The 19182-nt window shown below is 42.2% G+C and overlaps 1 protein-coding gene across 2 annotated transcripts in view; it reads left to right on the forward strand.

The window, feature by feature from the left end:
• Positions 1-905: 905 nt before the first annotated feature.
• Positions 906-19182, forward strand: part of Map3k3 (mitogen-activated protein kinase kinase kinase 3) — an 80861-nt gene continuing 62584 nt past the window's right edge. For both annotated transcript variants that reach the window (XM_059271961.1, XM_059271962.1), the window contains exons 1-2: positions 906-1340; positions 14330-14451. In XM_059271961.1, coding sequence (XP_059127944.1) covers positions 1337-1340; positions 14330-14451 — 126 coding nt within the window. In that variant the 5' untranslated portion in view covers positions 906-1336. The remainder of the gene's footprint in view (positions 1341-14329; positions 14452-19182) is intronic.

The raw sequence follows: 19182 nt of genomic DNA on the forward strand, positions 1-19182 counted from the left end.
ATAGATGAAACTATCTCCAGGGTAGATATTTTTCTATTTTCCTGCACTTTTCTTTTTAAAACGTGTCACGCTTTTATATAATTCTAAGAGCAAAACTGTTGTCCAAAAGCAACTCTAGCAGAACTCAGAATGTGGGAATCCACGTTCCAGCACTTCCCTAGCCTTTGGGGACGGAGGAGTCAGGACCCATGGGGGTAGCCTCGGAGGTCTGAGACCCAGGGGGAATGAGAGAAGTGGCGAGACTGCCATCCTGCCTGCAAAAGCGGCATCTAGAGCCATAGGCTGCCCAGAGGATCGTGAAGCATAGTGGCCTCAAGCCTGGAAGCTCACAGCCAAACCTTCCCCGCCCATTCCGCGCCAGACGCTTCGCACTAGCAGGGGCGGGGCACCTTAGGACCGCCAGGTCGCGAACAACCGACAACCGGAGGGCCGAAGGTTCCCGTTTTCTGAGGCTCTCTGCCTCTACAGAAAACGCCTTTACCGAACCCAGAACCACAGCAGGCGCGGAGGGGAACAGCGCCAGCCCGCGCGCTCGCCCAGGGTTCCGCGACTGAGCAGAGGCGATGTTGTGGGCGGAGCCTCAGGCCGGAGCTGTGATTGGAGCAGCCCACACCTTCGGCCAGAGAGGCCGAGGGCGCCAGCTAGCGATGCACCGGGGCGGGTCTCAGGGCTGTCTCCGTGATTGGCTAGGAGCGAGAGGACGGGCGCTGTCTCGGTGATTGGCAGGCTCTAGACAGCCCTCGGAAATCGCCTTGACTTCGCCCATTGGCATCCTGTGAGAGTAGGCGGGATTGGTTCGTGGTGATTAGCTGGCGGCTGAGAGTGAGGGCGTTGGGAGTGAGCGGGAGGAGGGGCGGGAAGATCCGACTTCCTCCTGGCTATTGGCTGCCGGGGTGAGTGGGGGTGGTGCCAAGGCCCAGCGGCTGCCTGAGATTGGCGGATGCTGACATGAGTGACAGACAGCGAGGCTAGCTGCGCGCCCAGCGGTTTGTTTTTCGGAGCGTTCCTGAGGTGGAGAACAGTGGCCGGACGGAGCGACTTCTGGACTTGGGGACTGGCAGGCGGGCGGGCCGAGTGGCGCCGCCGAGGCCGGGCTGGGCCGAGCCTGGGAGCGCCGGGGATGTAGCGGGCCACCCTGCTCATGCCACAGCGCCCGGCCGCGGCCGGAGCCGGAGCCTGGGGAGGCGGCGGGGGCCCCGAGCGCAGCCAGCGCAGCCCACGGCCCCCGCGCGGAGCCAGGCCCGCTGCCGTCCCCGCCGCCTGCTCCCCCGGCATGCAGCCTAGGCTGCGGAGGTGACACTTCTGGGCTGTAGCCGCCGCCGCCGCCATCGCCACCATGGGTGAGTATCGCCACCGCCCCGGCCTGTGCCCGCGCTGCTGCTTCGCGACGCCCCGCCCCGGGCTGAGGGGAGGAGGACCCTGGGCCGCCCGCCTGACAGGCATGGACAGCCTGCGGGGCCCGGGGCTGAGGTCCGCGGACCGCTCGCCTGTTCGTGGCGCCGCTATCGGCGGCGGTTCTGGCTACTAGGACCCTCCGGGGGTACCCTGCCGGCCAAACCCACTCGGCAGCTCTCTTTCTGGGCATGCGGCCGGCGCATCCCCGGGAGGGGTCTGCGGGACCAAGGCCCGTGCTCGGCGGGGCCGCCCACTCCGGTCCCCAGCGAGCTGGCCCGCGAGCTTGAGGGTGGGGGAGCCGGAGCTCAGTGTGGGGCCGGGGCTGGAGCCTGGTGCAGGCCCAGCTGCTGTTGTGTCTTTTCCTTGATTTGCTTTTTTTTTTTTTTTTTTCCTGCCTGTGTCATTTCCTTCCCTTTGCTCACACAGGCTGGCCTGTGAGTTCCCGGGGCTTTGCTCTCGAGCTCCGTGCGCTCCCCTGCGCAGGGGGGAGGGTATGCGGGACCGCGAGGCGATTCGACGCGGATCCCTGTGAGCAATAGCGGGCTTGGGAAATGCGATCTGTGCTCCTCGCAGATTACTGGAAGTTAAGAATGATGGGTGCTGTGGGGTTATAGCTCAAACCCTACTTTTGGAAAAATCCAGCTGCTATTATTTTTATCCTGCGCTATCCCTGAAACTGTAACTTTTGAAAGAGGCATTCGCTACACAAAAGAATTGACTATGAAATCATTTCCTTTTTGTCAGTATTTGCAGTTCTGCTGTGAAGATGTAATCTAAGAAAAGCTTTTAATGTCTTCCACACAGTATTTGAACTGAATGATATTTCGCATGATTTTGGTACTTTACCAAAAGACTTGGACTCAGCTAAGGAGCATGTGACATTTTAAATATACTTTGCTTCTCCAGTTGGGGCAGGTGTTGTGATGCTCTTGTTCCTGGTCTCAGTCGGGTTTTGCAAAATATTTAGTCTTTTCCTAAGTAAAAAAGGGTAAAATTTAGTGAAAGTCTCCTTTGCAGAAGTATTCATTTCTCCTATGAAGTGGTCCATATGAAAATGAAATGTTAGTGTTTGCTTTGCCTTATAGCCAGGTCGTCATTTTTGTAGGAGGTTAAGTGGGTACACTGGCGCATTGGCCAGATACTCATTTGTGCTTGATCTCTTTACTCTGATTTTAAATGAATTACTTTTTTTTTTTTTCAGTGCTGCCCCTCATACATTATGGGAAGGGTTTGTCCATTTGCTGGGTTTTCAGTTCCCTTTCCATGATATAGCTCAGGGCTTGTTTGTTTGTTTGTTTGTTTTCTACAAAGGTCTCATCTGAGAATTAGACACAAAAGGAATCCAGTAAGGCTTCACAAATAAATAAAGATTTATAATGTACATATTCTAATATTTATGGAACGCTTCTTATAAATGGGGCAGAGGATTCTTTTTGTCCTCATAGGCATCAAACATTTATCTTCTACAGAATTTAAGCTAAATATTTGAACTATGGATTTCTGTTGTGATAATCTTGTCCTGTGGGTGAGCCTTAAACTCCAAAGGGGAGTGTGAGATCCTTGAAGGTGTACAGACCTTACACGTAACACTTTGATTGCAAAACCAGTGTGAGTGTCCAGATAATGAGGGCCACATCTCATCATCTAACAGGAAAATAGATGAGAGCCTGTTTTCACATTTGAAAATGTTTTCAACAAGTGTTTAAATACATGGAAAGGCGATGCTGGGAGGAAGGAAACTATGTGGGTAAAGTCCCAAAGAAAAAAGAACAGGAACTTGGTATCTTCTCATTTGACCCCATGTCAGTTTTTAAATGTATTTTTTTTATTTTCAGTGCTGGGCACCAAACCCTAGCCTTGTGAGTGCTAGGCAAGCGCTTTATCAATGAGCTACATCCCTGTGCTCTCTCTTGAGTTTGTTTTCTTTCTCTCTCTCTCTCTCTCTCTCTCTCTCTCTCTCTCTCTCTCTCTCTCTCTCTCTCTTTTTGTTCTGAGACAGGGTCTCCCTATGTAGACCTAGCTACCCTGGAACTTGTAGTAATCCTTCTCCCTCTGCTTCCCCAGAACCTAATAAACAAACTCAAATGTTTAATGAAAGAGATTCCTTAATATTTTCATTACATTTCAACTCCAGGCCAGTGACTTAAGGACTAAAACTAATTTGCATCTCTGCCCTGCAGGTCCTTTGATTTATAGTCATATTTTCCTGAGCTGTTCTATGCTCCAGACTCAAGCCTGTTTGACAACTTGACTTGTTAATGAAAACAGGTCAGATTTTATATTGTCTGTTAGCCTCAGCAAACATCTAGTGGAAACTGGAAACTACACTTAGCCTTGTAAATAATAAGAATCTTTTTCTGTTTGTTTGTTTGTTTGTTTGTTTTTGTCTTTGATATTGTGTGACTATTGAAATTGGGATGGACTTTTTTTTTCTTGGACATATTAGAATTTCTTCCAGTAATTATAGTAATATTGTTAATAATTCCTGGGACTTATTTGCTACTGTTTCTTTGCTCTTTTTCTATAGGAATCTAAAGCTTAGTGGGATGTATTAAAAATGGTTAAGTGGGATACATTAAAATGGGATTTGGAAATAGTACAGCAATCTAGGGAACTGAATACAGGATTAAAGATGGCTAGTTCTAGCCCCACTCTCTGTATCCCCTAAGTAATGTTGAGTTGAATGCAAATTTACTTTTTACAAATGTCTAAAATATTGCTTCAAAATCCAAAACCACAGCCAAGGCTACACAGAAACCCCGTCTCTAAAGAAAAAAAAATCTAAAACCAACTGTATTTTATTTTGTTTTGGTTTTGAGTCCCAGTCTCAAGTAGCCCAAATAGACTTCAGATTTGCTATGCAGTAAGGATGGTCTCCAACTCCTGATCCTCCCACCTCTGCCTCCCAAGTACAGAGAATGGAGGCATGTACCATTAGGCCTAGCACCAACTATTATTTTTTGTTTTTCTTTATTCATTTATCCTTAGTTTTGTGTGTATGTTTATGTATGTACATGGGATTGTGTGGGAAGGAGCGCCTGTGCATATGTATGTGAAAAATAGAGCAAGACTTCAGGTGTCTTCCATACTCTCCACATTTCTGCCTTAAAATGGGGGTCTTTCCCTGAACTGGAAGTGCATCGCTTAGGCTAGGCTGACTAGCCAGGAAACTCTGAAGATCCACCTGTTGGAGTTACAGGTTAAAGCCGTTCTTGGCTTTTTGTGTGGATGCTAGGGATTCAAACTCAGGTCTTCAAGCTTGCAGAGCAAGCAGTCTTACACACTAAGCCGTCTTTCCTGCCCCCAACTGTCATTTGAAAAAATACTAAAAATCTGGGCTGGAGAGATGGCTCAGTGGTTAAGAGCCCTAGCTGTTCTTCCAGAGGACTGAGGCACAATTCCCAGCATCCACATGGCAGCTCACAACTGTCTGTTCTAATTCCAGAGGCAGCCCCCTTTCTGCCTCTGTGGGCACCAGGCACACATGTGGTACACAGATGTGTGTGTGTGTGTGTGTGTGTGTGTGCAGGTTAAACACATTACACATTAAAAAAATAATTTAAAAATAAATATCAAAATTCTACTCCTGTGTCTTGTATGGATGGCCTCAGCTTCTGAGACTCTGTCTCAAAAAACAAACACCAGAGAGATTAGTTAGTGGTTAAGAACTCTTCCTGCTCTTCTAGAGGACCTGAGCTTGGCTTCTAGTACTCTAATCAGGCCACTCACAACCTCCAGAAATCCCAGCTTCAGTGGGTCTAACACTCTCTTTTTGACATTCACACAAACACATACACATAAATAAAAATAAATCTTAAAGGACAAAAACAAAATCTACTCGTGATATAGGTGTGTTAATTTATTAAACTGTGATTCAAGATTCTCCCAAAACAGTTATTAATCATGCCTACTGTTAATCATGAGTCTACTACATGGGTGGTTAGATTGTAGCCAAATGAGACTGTCCCCAGGTGTTGCCAAGCCTTGGAACCCTAGAAACACAGACCTAGTTCTGTAAGCTATAATTACAATTCTAAACCAAGTTGTCAGTTTTCCTGTTGCAAGTGTTCCTGTTTTGTTTTGTTTTAATAAATTGTCCACTTACTCTTTGCCCATTTGACAAGTACATCCTTTGTTCAGGTGTAGTATTAAGCCCTGGGCCTGCATTTTTCTGTTCCAAGAGGTAAGGTGAAGCAGAAATATGCAAACAAATTAAAATTGAGTATTCTTTATCTAAAGTGCTTAGAATCAGGGCTAGGGATATAGCTCAGTGGTAGAGTGCCCTACCTAACATGTGTGAGACCCTTAAGATTCTGTTCATACTATCAAAGTACTGAGAATCAGAAATGTTTCAGATTTTGTAGGTAAAAGGTTTTTGTTTTTGTTTTTATTAGATTTAGTTGTTTCATTTGTGAGTGTTTTGTCTGTATACCTGCATGTGCACCATGTGCATTATTGGTGCTGTCAAAAGAGGGTATCAGATCCCCTGGAACTAGAGTTACAGATGGTTTGTAACCAATGTATGTGGGTACTGAGAATTGAACCCAGGTCCCCTACAACAGCAACAAGTGCTCCTAAACACTAAGCCATCTCACCAGCATCCCCCACCTTTGGTTTCGGAATGCTTGCCTAAACCTTACTGATTGAGTATCCCTCGTCTGTTTCAGATTTTGGCGTTTCAGATTAGGTATGCTCAACCAGTAAGTGATTGTAGATACTTTGCCAAAAGTGTATAATTATTTGCAAGAAGAGACCAATTCTGTAATTTAAGGGTTACTATACACACACATACACACACACACACACACACACACACACTCACACACACTAACACATAATGTAATATAGTCTCTAGTGCTTTAGGTTAGTTTCATCAAGTATTAAAATATAATGAAGCCGGGCGGTGGTGGCGCACGCCTTTAATCCCAGCACTCAGGAGGCAGAGCCAGGCGGATCTCTGTGAGTTCGAGGCCAGCCTGGGCTACCAAGTGAGTTCCAGGAGAGGCGCAAAGCTACACAGAGAAACGCTGTCTCGAAAAACCAAAAAAAAAAAAAAAAAAAAAATATATATATATATATATATATATATATATATATATATAATGAAGAGGGCCTGACAGTTAACTTTCTTCGGTAAGGTCCTTACCATGCAAGCTTGAAGACCTGAGTTCAGATCCCTAGTACCTATATGAAAAGCCAGGTGTGGGGGCTTGTGCTTGGGGAGGCCTAAAAGAGGATTCTTGGGGCTTGTTGGCCAGCCAGCCTAGCCAAATAGATAAGTTCCAGGTTCAATAAGTTCCAGTCCCCAAAATATGGTGGAGAGATGTACAGGAACATACCTGATTCCAACCTTTGACCTCCACAGGCACATGCACAGTACTTGTGAATACATACACACACACAGTGGTGTAAAATGGTGATTCTATTGATTTTTTACGAGGAAGCAGTGCTTTACTTTGTAATGTGTATTTACCATTTTGAGCCTTAGTTAATTTTTGTAGATTGCTGTAGGTCCGAGTAACAGAACAGTAAATACCAGTATTTAACCTTTAGCAAAACTTCAATACTGTTTTTGTTTTTTATTGATTTATTTATTTATTTGGTTTTTCTAAACAGGGTTTCTCTGTGTATCCCTGGCTGTCCTGAAACTCGCTCTGTAGACCAGGTTGGCCTTAAACTGAGAGATTTGCCTGCCTCTGCCTCCCAAGTTCTGGGATTAAAAACATGTGCCACTACCACTTGGCTCAATGTTCTTTTTAAAAATTACACTTTCTTTTGAGGAGAGGTTGAGACAGGATCTTAACCTGTAGCTCTGGCTGGCCTGGAATTCACACATATCCACCTGCTTCTGCCTCCTAGTTGGTGGGATTACAGATGTAAGTCACCACTATTGGCTTCAACCATTTTCTGTTTGTTTTTTGAAACTGGGTGTCATGTGGCCCACACTGGGCTCAAACTAAACTTGCCCATGAACTCTTGATCCTTCTGCCTCCATTTCCTGTGCTGGGATCAATAGGTGTGCACCACTATGCCTGGCTGAACCATGCATGCTCTTTAAATGTGTGTGTGTGTGTGTGTGTGTGTGTGTGTGTGTGTGTGTGTGAGAGAGAGAGAGAGAGAGAGAGAGAGAGAGAGAGAGAGAGGGGTCAAAGGACAACTTTTGGAAGTCAGTTCTTTCCTTTCACTGTGGATCTGAGCATCAGGCTTGCATGGCAAGAGCTTTTATAGGCTGGGCCATCTCACCAGTCTTCACTCATGTTCTTGAAGAAGCAATTTTTTGTGTGTGTGAATTGAAGATTGAGTCTGTTTGTAATACTTATTCTAAAATGGTTTTTGCCTGGATATGGTCAGGGTAGAGGCGGTGGAAATACATGAAATGTCATGAAGAGAAAGTAAATCTGACTCAGGGACTCGGAAGCATGGGCTCTCTTGAGTTGAGCAGTTTAATCAGATGACCTGGCAGAGCTAAGACAGAACCTTGGCAAGATGAAGAAATAACATCATTAGTTAAGTGAAAACAAAGATTAAAATATTGCTTTAGACTGGGTGTGGTGGAGCACTCCTTTAATCCCGGTGCTTGGGAGAAAGGCAGGCTGTTCTCTGAGTTTGCGGCCAGCCTGGTCTACATAGCAAGTTCCGGGACAGCCAGGGCTACATAGAGAATTTTGTCTAGAAAAACCACCACCAACAAAATATTACTTTGTGGATTTGTAAATGTGGAAAAGAGAGTGTGTGGCATAGTAGATACCTTGTAGGATGATGTTTATTACAAGACATGGTACTTCCTGTAATTTTTCTGGGTTAACCAAGAGAACTCATAAAAGGGAAGTACCTTAAAGACCTTTCAGATAGAAGTTCAATGTGGAAAACTAACTTCCTACTGAAGCTAGAAAGGAGAGTATATTTCCCCATACCATAGGTCAGAAAAAAAGAGAGGAAAAAGTACGAGCTACTGAGAATTACAGGTACCTGCTTGCTTGTGATTTCTTAGGAGCCTCTGCTCCCCTCCCCTCCTTTCTTCCCCTCTTCTCTTCTCCCCTCCCCTTCCCTCCCCGCTTCCTTCTTGTGTGTGCTTCAGGTACATGCTCACAAGTGCCACAGTGTATGTGTGGAGGTCTGAGGATAATTTGTGTGGGGGTTGTCTCTCCTACCACCACATGGGTTCCAGGAATCAATCTCAGTTTGTAAGGCTTGATGGCAAAGCACTGTTCCCTGCTGAGCCATCTTGCCGACCTGTGCTTCCATTTTAAAACTTGAACTCAGATCCTTGTTTTGTAGATTCCCTGTTTTCTGTGAATACACATATCATACCCTTCCTAGATTCCTAACTTCCTTTTAACATGTATGTATTTATTTATCCTGTGGGTGCATTTTTATGGGTGGCAGGGCACATGTGCCGTGGTACGTGTGTGTGTGTGTGTGTGTGTGTGTGTGTGTGTGTGTGTGTGTGTGTGTGTAGAGGTTTAGAGGAAGGACAGCTTCTGGCAGTTGGCTCTCACCTTCCTCTGTGTGGGTCCCAGACATCCAACTCAAGTCAGGCTTGGCAGCAAGTGCCTTCACCCAGTGAGCCATCGCCAAACCCCATGTTTGTTCGTCTGAGACAGATTCTCATTTATTGTTAGCTGGCCTGGAACTCACCATATAGTGGAGGATAATCTTGAACTCCTGCTTCTTTCTACCTCTCAAGCACTAGGATTGTAGGTATGCCACAACAAATGATCTTAATTTCTTTTTCTTTCTTTCTTTCTTTCTTTCTTTCTTTTTTTTTTTTTTTCCCCCCCGAGACAAGGTTTCTCTGTGTAGCTTTGCGCCTTTCCTGGAACTCGCTTTGGAGACTAGGCTGGCCTCGAACTCACAGAGATCCGCCTGGCTCTGCCTCCCAAGTGCTGGGATTAAAGGCGTGCGCCACCACCGCCCGGCTTCTTTCTTTTTCTTTTTTTTTTTTTTTTAAGATTTATTTATTTTATGTGTGAGCTCTATCTGCATGTGTGACTTTATACCAGAAGAGGGCATCAAATTCCACTAGAGGTGGTTGTGAGCCACCATGTGGTTGCTGGGAATTGAACTCAGGACCTCTGAAGAGTAGCCAGTGCTATTAAACGCTGAGCCATCTCTCCAGCCCCAACCCTAATTTCTTAGTCTCTACGATTTTCTTCTTTTTTATGGTTCTTTCTGGTAGCCTGTTGATCAAAGTCTGATTCCCTTTTCTCTGCCTTATCCCTTATTTGATAATTCTTTATTTTTTTTCTTCTTCAGCTCGCTTTGTAAGCTTTCTGCCCTAGCTGAAATAGCTTGCTGTTCTGAAAGAATCTAATCTGTCAGTGATTATATAAAATCATCTATATATAAATCCTTGCTACTCACATTTTAAAAATATTTTCACACATTTGTATTTATATATACTGGTTTGTATGTTGTCCATATTAGCTTACTTTGTTTGTTTGTTATTGTTGTTGTTTTTAGTCCAGGTCTTGCTGTGTAAGCCAACCTGGCCTTGAACTTGCTGTGCTCCTCCTGCTTCAATTTCCCAAGGGCTGAATTTGGAGGTATGTGCCATCATACCTGGTTTAGCCTTTTGGTGTGTGTGTGTGTGTGTGTTTTATTTTTATTTATTTATTTTTTTAAGACAGACTCTCACTCTGTATCCCAGGCTGGCCTCATATTTGTGATAGTATCTTAAGTGCTAGAGTTACAGGTGTCAACATGCCTGCTTTTAAAAATTACAATGTATGTTTATTCTTTTTAAAGTTTATTTATTTTTGTTTTTGTTTGGTTTTGGTTTTTTTCTTTTTCTTTTTTTTTTTGGAGACAGGGTCTCACTATGTAGTCCTGACTGGCCTGAAATTGTTTATGGAGACCAGATTGGCCTCACAAACTCAAAAGGTCTACTTTCCCCTGCCTCCCATGCTCAGATTAAAGGCATGTGCCATCACTCCCAGCTTGTTTATGTTTTTACCCCAAGAGTTTGGGTGCACTAAAGTACCTTTGAAAACTTTCTCTGTCTGTCTGTCTCTCTCTCTCTTTTGCTTTTCTTGAGATAAGGATTTCACTGTGTAGTTTTAGCTGTCCTAGAGCTCACTATAAGATCTGGCTAGCCTCAAACTCATAGAGATTTGCCTGCCTGTGCCTCCCAAGTGCTGGGATTAAAGTCAGGCTTAGCCACTCCTGGCTGCTTTTAAAATGTTCTAAAGTGAGAGGTAACTCAACCATTAAGAACACTGGCTGCTTTTGCAAAGGACCTGGGTTCAGGTCCCAGCACCCACTTGTCAGCTCAGAACCATTCGTAACTCCAGTTCCAGGGAATCCACTGCCTCCTTGCCTCTCTGTGGGCACTAGGCATGCATACATGTGGTATATATACATAGGCAAAATACTCACATAAGTAAAATAAATCTTTTTTTTTTAAAAGCTTTCTAATGTATAATGCATGATAGATATTGAGCAAATGGTTATTGTTAATGATTAATAAAAATTCAGGAATAAATTAAATCTAGGGTAGATTAAATAGCCCTTCCAGTCTTTTTCCACTGACCTTTTCATATTGATGACAATACCAGCCAGCATTTTTAAAGCATTACTAAGTACCATGAGAAGTAATTTGTAAGTTTTCTTCTTTCTTCATCTCTCTGTGTCTCTGTCTTAGCAGTTCTGTAAAATGATGCTTTATTACCTCCATTTTGCAAATGAGGAAATTGAAATTTAGGGAATAGACATGATTCCTTAAACTCAGATATCTGTTTCTGACTCAAAGTTCATATTCTTGACTGCTGCCTTCTAAGAAAGCTCTTGTTTTTGAAAGAGTTGCTTTTATAGGAATCCAGATAATTTAGTTAAAATCTCAGTCTAGGATGCAATGCCTAAAAGAGCCATTCAATTCACTTCTTGTCTTCATCTATGTCTGTAGTTGGAAATATCAGTTGAAACACTTCACTGCTTCTAGTTTTATGCTTGACCTCGTAAAATTCAGTTTATAACCCTGCCTCACTTAGGTCAGCTGTCCTAGATTTCAGTCAATAATGCCAAACCGTTCTCCTAGTATGTTGTTAGTTCGTACTAGGAACACCAAATAACACTGAGAATTGGTTAGCTTCCTGGAGGAAAACTTTGTCAACTTGATAAACCAGCCCTTACAATGGCAAATTTTAATATTCCCTCCCTCTCTCTCCTAGAGATTGAAAGTAGGGCCTGATATATAATAGGCAAGTACTGAAATATGTTAACCACTAATACTAACAACTTACATTGACATTCTTAATTCTTCACATGGTAATATTGATACTAAAAACTTCATGCATGCAGGACATGGGATGTAGAGACAAGTGGACCCCTCTGTGAGGCCATCCTGGTCTACATAGCAAGTTCCAGGCCAGTTAGGGCTACACAGGGCTATACTGTCTCCAAACTGAACCAAAACCAAAACAACCCCCCCCCCCAAAAAAAAAAAAACCTTCCCAAACCTCCATACATATATTAAGCTCACAATACTTTTACTGGATGCTTCTCAGATAATGTTTATCTAGTGCTAATCTTACTTATATTGTGTCTATCACATTTAAGCCAGTTTAGATAATATGCTTTAGGGTGTGTGTGTGTGTGTGTGTGTGTGTGTGTGTGTGTGTGTATGTGCGTGTGTGTTGCTAAGAATTGAATCCAGGGTCTTGCACATGTATACCCCCAGCCTCTGTTCTTGTTTGTTTGTTTTTTAATTTATTTTATTTTCTGTGTATTGGTGTTTTGCTTGCATGTATGTCTGTGCACCACTTGCTTGCCTTGCTCCTAGAGGAGGCCAGAAGAGGGTACTGGCTCCCATGGAACTGGAAATATAGATGGTTGTAAGCTGTCTGTAGATGCTGGGAATCATACCCAGGTCCTCTGCAAGAGGACAGCCAGTGTTGCACTGAGCCATCTCTCCAGCCCTTAAAAACACCTCCCCCCCCCTTTTGTCTTTTTTTTTTTTTTTAAAGACAGCATCTCACTATGTAGCCCTGAATGGCCTAGAACTACATAGACCAGTCTGGCCTTGAAGTCCCAGAGCTCCGTCTGCCTCTGCTCCTGAGTGCTGGGATTAAAGGTGTGTGACCCTGCGCCTGGCTTGGTTTTTGTTTTTGTTTTTCTTTTTTTTTTTTAATTTTGGTTATTAGATTAAAAACAATAGGACAAGCAAATTCTCTTCAGCTGCTCCAGCTAAGCCACCTTTCTACATCAAGTTCTCTTTCTTTAAAAAGCCAATAGAGAAATTGCTAGAAACATATAAAATAGTTGTGTTTATGTTTGCCTTTCTCAAGAACCCATTTCCTCATTAGTTATCTCCATTACTGAATTATTTTATTGAAGGTTTCTAATCTTTGAGCATTAGAACTATATGTGTAATACATCTTCCTTTCTCCTGTTTTTTTGAGACAGGGTCTTGCATTGTCCAGGTTGGTTTCCCAAGTTGAGAACTTCCTGCTTCAGCCTCTTCAGTGCTTGGGTTAAAGGGCATGGCCACGGTACTGGATTGATAATTTTTGTATATATTTTAAAGTGGAAATATATAGGAAACCACTCTTATTTTTTTTTCTTGCAAGTTGTAAATTTAATTTTACTTTTCTGGACAGTCAAAAATATCTTTATAGGTATCTTTGTACTTCCTTTCCTATGTCTCTTCAGAGGTGTCCTAGGAAGAGGGGAGAGGCAAGTAGTGTTGGAGAAGAGACCAGATTCATGCAGTTCTTTCTTTCCCATGGAGTATTAATATTTCTAAGGGACAAGAATAAAGGGCAGAAGATGGGCACTGTCTTTGGGTGGAGGCTTTTTTACTTGCTTTTTTTAAAGGTGTGCCCTAAGTTCCCAAGTGAGTCACTTGGGGAGTATGACAGCTCACCCACATGTTCTCTTCCAGATCAACAGATAGACTTATTTTCAGTCTTTAAATGTTATTTGAATGGGTAAAGATCTCTGGGAGAATTTCATAAAGCTTGAGATCAGGCTGGTTTGTATTCTGGGTTTGGGACAATTTGTCTTCAGAAAGTGAGAACTCTAGTATTCCACAGTGTTTAAGAGAAAGGAGTTAAAAGTAAAGCCAGTAAGGTAGAGACGATGCATTGCTCTGGCCAGTTAAGGAAGAAAAACGGGAGAACTACCCTTTGACTTCCCCGTCAGAAGCTGCCTAACCTGTAAAATTTGTAGTTAGAAACAGTGTTTAAAGGTTAGACATGTAAAACAACTGTGTTCAAAGCAGCTACCTGCAGTCCTTTAAGATGTCCTCTTTTACACATAGTGCTTTAAGAGTAAGTCTGGCTGGATGTATGTAGTTGCCAACCCTGTAAAAATCCCACTTAGCCTGCTAACACAGGAGGATGTCTGTCATGTTCTGGACCAGCCTGAACTACATAAATAGTGAGGCCCTTTTAAAAAAAAAAAAAAGAAAGGAAGGATGATAGGTAGGTAGGTCTAGGACCAACCCTGCCCCAAATTAGTTTGCTGAATTTATCTATTTTCATTCAATAACCAGCTATATTGTGCTGTGCTGTTTCTCACTCTAACTTTTCAAGTTTTTCATGGTTGAATTCCTCTGGCATTGAATAAACTACTCCCTCAGTGCCAACCAGTGCATTGCCAGAAATCTGGAGGATTGTTAAGAGAACATTAAAATTCATATTGCTATAGCCTGACCTTAGTTATCTTTTCCTTAACCACTGTGTGACTGGAGTTACAGGGTCTGTCTTGTTATTGTGTTTTGAAATGGTCTTGCTATGTTACCCAGCCTGACTTCATACTTGTAGTTATCCTTCTGCCTCTGCCTCTCAAGTGTGGGGATTATAGGCATGTGCCACCACATCTGGCTCAGATGTGTCATTTTACTCCCTGGAATATTAGAAATATAATTGGTGGAAATAGTGTTTTATTGGCCTTTATTGAAGTATCTTAGCCCACATGCTCTCTTTCAATGCAGATGAACAGGAGGCATTAGACTCAATCATGAAGGACCTGGTGGCCCTCCAGATGAGCCGACGTCCCCGGGTGTCTGGATATGAGACTATGAAGAACAAGGACACGGGTCACCCAAACAGGCAGGTATGTGTGGCTCTGGCAGAGCTTAACCAAACTTATTAGGGAAGGGTTTCAAATGAGGAATATATGAGAAGCTAAGGCTGCTCTGATAGTAGGCTTGAATACTGTTGGTCCCTTTCACACTTGTGTTAAATAGTGGATGATACATAGCAGCCAGGTATGGATCTTCTTGGCATAGCATTTCATCTGTGGAGAATAAGAATAATTCTTTCCCTTCTTATGAAGTCTATATTCACGTAATTCTTTTGCTTTTATTGATTATTTGGCAGATCAGGTTTTTTAAAAATATTTATTTATTTATTTATTTGTTATGTATGCAGTGTTCTGCCTGTGTGCCTGAAGAGGGCACCAGATCTCATTATAGATGGTTTTGAGCTACGATATGGTTGCTGAAAATTGAACTTGGGACCTCTGAAAGAGTAGCCAGTGCCCTTAACCACTGAGCCATCTCTTCAGCCCCCAACAGATCAGAATTTTTAAAATAATTTATTTAACTTTATTTTTATGTGCATTGGTGTGAAGGTGTCAGATCCCTTGGAACTGGAGTTATAAATAGTTATGAACTGCCATGTGGGTGCTGGGAATTGAACCTGGGTCCTCTGGAAGAGCAGTCAGTACTCTTAACCGCTGAGCCATCTCTCCAGCCCTGGCAGATCAGATTCTTGATCTGTAACTTGTAAGGTCTTCAGCTGCCTTAGAGTATATATTCAGGAAAAATAATTTTCATATTAGCTTATCTAAAATATAATTAAGAAGGGTAATTCATATCACTTAACGTATTTTAAGAGCAGTGCTGAGTGATTTTATTATTGTTGTTTCCCATTATTGGCTTGGGTATTTGAGAGTCTCTTTTTATTGAGAGTCATGTGCTGCTTTAGAAAAACATTTCCTATTTTTGTTAACATTTAAATTTATGTGATGTTGGAATCGTCTCATGTCTGGTATCATTTACCATCCTGTTTCCTGGTTAAGTTGGCCTTCAGAGAAGATTGGATGGATGGGGTCTCACATAGTCTGGTGGGTGTCTAGTGCTCTTTGTGATGGCTGTGATATATATGCTTGATGAAAATCTGTCCAAGACATTCTCCCTGTGGATCTTCTTGTTAGCTAACCTCTTCTAGTTTAATCCTGTCTGTCAATTGTTGAGAGTAACAAAGAAAGTGTAAGGCTTTAGAACTTTTTTCTGTCTGTGGTCTGCTAGATATACCCTTCCAGAGTATTTCCTGCCTTTAGGAATTCTAGGTTCCCTGGGGGTTAGGGGGAGTGTTTTTGCTCCATGTTATAATAGATTAGTTTAGAAAGCTGTCTCTATTGTTGTGATTATCTTTTTTTTTTCTAGCTAGAAAAGGTGTTTCTTCCCGTTTTATTTGATAATACATTTTCACAGAAACATGATTGTTGTAATTATCTTACAGAACTGGGTGAAATAACAGATTAGAACTCATTCTTACACTTTTTGTACATTAGTCTGTCTAATTGTGTGGCTTCCCCTTTGCTGTAATTTACTTGTATTCAAAGCCATGTTGGGAAGGAACATTTTACCAGAAGTGAGTCCCCTCCCCCATGGCTTGAGTCTGCTGACCTCACTTTCCTTCCTGTCTTCCTATGTGGAGTGTGCTTGCTAGCACTGCTGCAGTTAGCTGGTCTTTCCTGACTGGACTGTTGGCATGGATAGAGTCAGTGGGTAAAAAGAAGGCCCTAAGGGATCACTCCAGGAAAAGGAACAGAGATAGTCCCGGGTAGTTTCTTAGGAATCCTGCTTAGAGCTTCAAAGCTGTTACCAAAGAGTCTTGCTTTAAGAAACAAAAACAAAAAACAACTCTGCCTGCTGCTGTAGAGTAAGTTAGTGGTTTTGAAGATTATGGAATGGATTATTTGTTAGAAAGTAATAGTAACAAGAGCTGTTGGCTCTTTGGCTCCACAATTTACTTGAATAACATCCAACATTCTTCTGTTGCATGGAAGATACAAGTTATTAACCTTAGTTTTTTTATTTTTAAAGAAAAGGTACAAGAGCAGCAGCTCAGCCCTTCTGAACAGCCCCACATTAAAAACAAGCTCATGTGCAGGGGCCGGTGAGACAAAGAAAGTTTTGGTAAGGACCTGAATTACCTGTGAACGCTGCAATGTTCTTTTAGACTTGCCACTTGTGCTGGAAGAGTGGACTTCATTTCCTGCACAAAGTGTGTTAGTGGATTGTAGAGGTCATTGGTTAGTGTGACCCAGATTCTGTCTTGTAGGGACCATTTCTCACAATAGTATGACTCAGCAGTAGCCTCTGTTAGTGCTGCCCAATAAAGTTTCTATGTGGATAGGAGTGTTCCGTATCTTTGTTATCCAGTATGGTAGTCACTGACCACACGCAGCTGTTGAGCAAATGGATTTTCTGGTTTCTTAGTTTTAATTAAATTAAATAGCCATATGTGGCTTGTGGCTATTTTATTGGACAAAACAACTTCATAAACAATATAAGGGCCTTTTTCTTAGTGGAGAGGCAACAAGATATTACATGCTTAGAAATGTACAGATTCATTAGTGAACTTATTCCTTCTACATAGGTCATTAGTTTCTACACTCTGTGATAAGCTTATTAATTCGAATCATTGTTAAGATTGTATTCTTGGGGGAATGTGAAGCTGAAGAAGATGGCTATTTATAATTTTAAACTCAAGCTGGGTGGTGGTGGTGCAAAAATTTAATCCCAGTATTCGGGAGACAGAGGCAGGCAGATCTCTGTGAGTTCAAGGCCAGCTTGGTCTACAGGGCAAGTTCCAGGAAAGTCAAGGCTATACAGAGAAACTCTGTCTTGAAAAATCAAAAAAGGGGAAAAAAAAAAAAAAAGCGGGGTCAGAGATGGCTCAGTTGGTGGAGTGCATGAGGCCCTGGGTTCAGTTCCCAACACAGAGTGTGTGTGTATGTGTGTGTGTGTTGGTAGCTTCTGGGAAATGTAGAAATTTCTGGAAAGTTCTTTAGCAAAATCTTGGAGACAAAAAGAATGCATTTCTAAGAAATTGGGTAGATAGGAGTACAGGAAATATGTGGGAAAATGTGTTTTATAGGTTAATGTAATGAAAAAGAGCCTGACAATGTGAGTAATCTGTTAATCTACTAATACAGACCAGTTAACACAGATCCTTACAGTTTGTAGAGTGAATCATCATTTATTATTATCTCTTTTGTAATAATAGCGTAGGTTTGAAAAGTATAAAACAGTGTTTTAGATTTTTTTTTTATTATATGTATGAGTGTTTTACCTGCATGTATGTCTGTGGACCATATGCATACCTAGAGCACATGGGTGTCAGAAGAGGAGGTGGATCCCCTGGAAGTGGAGTTACAGATTGTTGTGAGCCACCATGTGGGTGCTGGGAATTAAACCCAGGTCCTCTGTAGGAGCAGCCAGTGCTCTTAACTGCTAAGCCATCTTTCTAGTCCATAAAATAGTTTTTTCATTACCATATTTTTTTTTCTGCCAGAGGTCTCTGTTTAGGAGGAGAAGGGGATGAAAAATAAAATCTAATTTAAATGGCTGAAATGCCAAATTGGACTAAGAAATGTCAAATTAGGATAAAGATTCAAACCACAGAGTTGAAGCTAAAGGTAATCAAGTATTTTGGCTTGTGGGAAAAAATGGTTCATTCAAGGTTGGAATGGTGTTAGCTAAGTCCTTCATTGTGAGAATCGCAAGTTGAGATTGGCACAGAGAAGCCAAAAGAGCTGGGTTCATTGACAGAATTGTTTGGGTCTGAGGCCTGGAAGAACTAGAAAACCTGATTTGAATATCTGTTTGGCAGGACTTTAGACATCCACTTCCTTAAGTAAACAAGCCTGGTAACCAATTGAAAGAGAAAATACATTTGAGTATAAATAAGTGTTCTAAGTAGTTATGGGAGTTCATGGGCATGGGGTCTCAGCTGTAAGCCATTTGTTAGGAGGTAGGTTTGTGATTTTTTAATTTCCCTTCTATATGTTAGGACCCTGGAAACCAAGAGCATAGTTATAGCTGACTGAACATCTTGGATATATGACACATCCTAGGAATAGCTGGGGCCTGTGCATGGCTTTACAGTCCATGCTACACAGCATCTCTTTAGCGCTCATCAATTCACAGTTCACAATTCATGGAGCTGACAGTGTAGTGTAAAGTACACTGGCCCAGGGTTGTTTGTTAATCACCTGTTGACACAGAGTTTTATGATAGCAGTTAACAATGTCAATGACTCTAAACATGTATATAAGCAATACTTTACGGTTTGGAGAGCTCTTACACAAAGATGGAATGGAGCCAGAAAACAAACAGACCTGTTGATTTCTAGCCACAGCAATTATACTGAATGTAATTCAGGTAACTTTTGTGAACCTCAGTTTTTCCGTTTGAAATAGAGACATATTTAATAGTCATTGTTTCTATGTAAGATTTTTGCAAGATCAAAGGATGTATTTTGCACATTATTAAAAAAATGTACAAATGTAAAGTTGTAGTGATTGTATCATTTCTTCTGTGTTCTAGCGCTATGGATTTGAGCTTTGGGGAAAGCCCACTTCTAATCAGAACTTTGCGTGTTGTTGTAGAACTAAAAGTATTAAGATTTTTCTGCCTTTATTGACTTGTCATTATTATCTAATTAATGATCTTTTGCAAACTTGTGAATCTAGTCCAATTTCTGATAATCCCATTGGAGGAAGAAACACAATCCTTAAAACTTACTACTCTTCTCTATGCTTGCATAGATT

The sequence above is a fragment of the Peromyscus eremicus genome, chromosome 8a (assembly GCF_949786415.1).
Source record: "Peromyscus eremicus chromosome 8a, PerEre_H2_v1, whole genome shotgun sequence".
NCBI lineage: Eukaryota > Metazoa > Chordata > Mammalia > Rodentia > Cricetidae > Peromyscus > Peromyscus eremicus.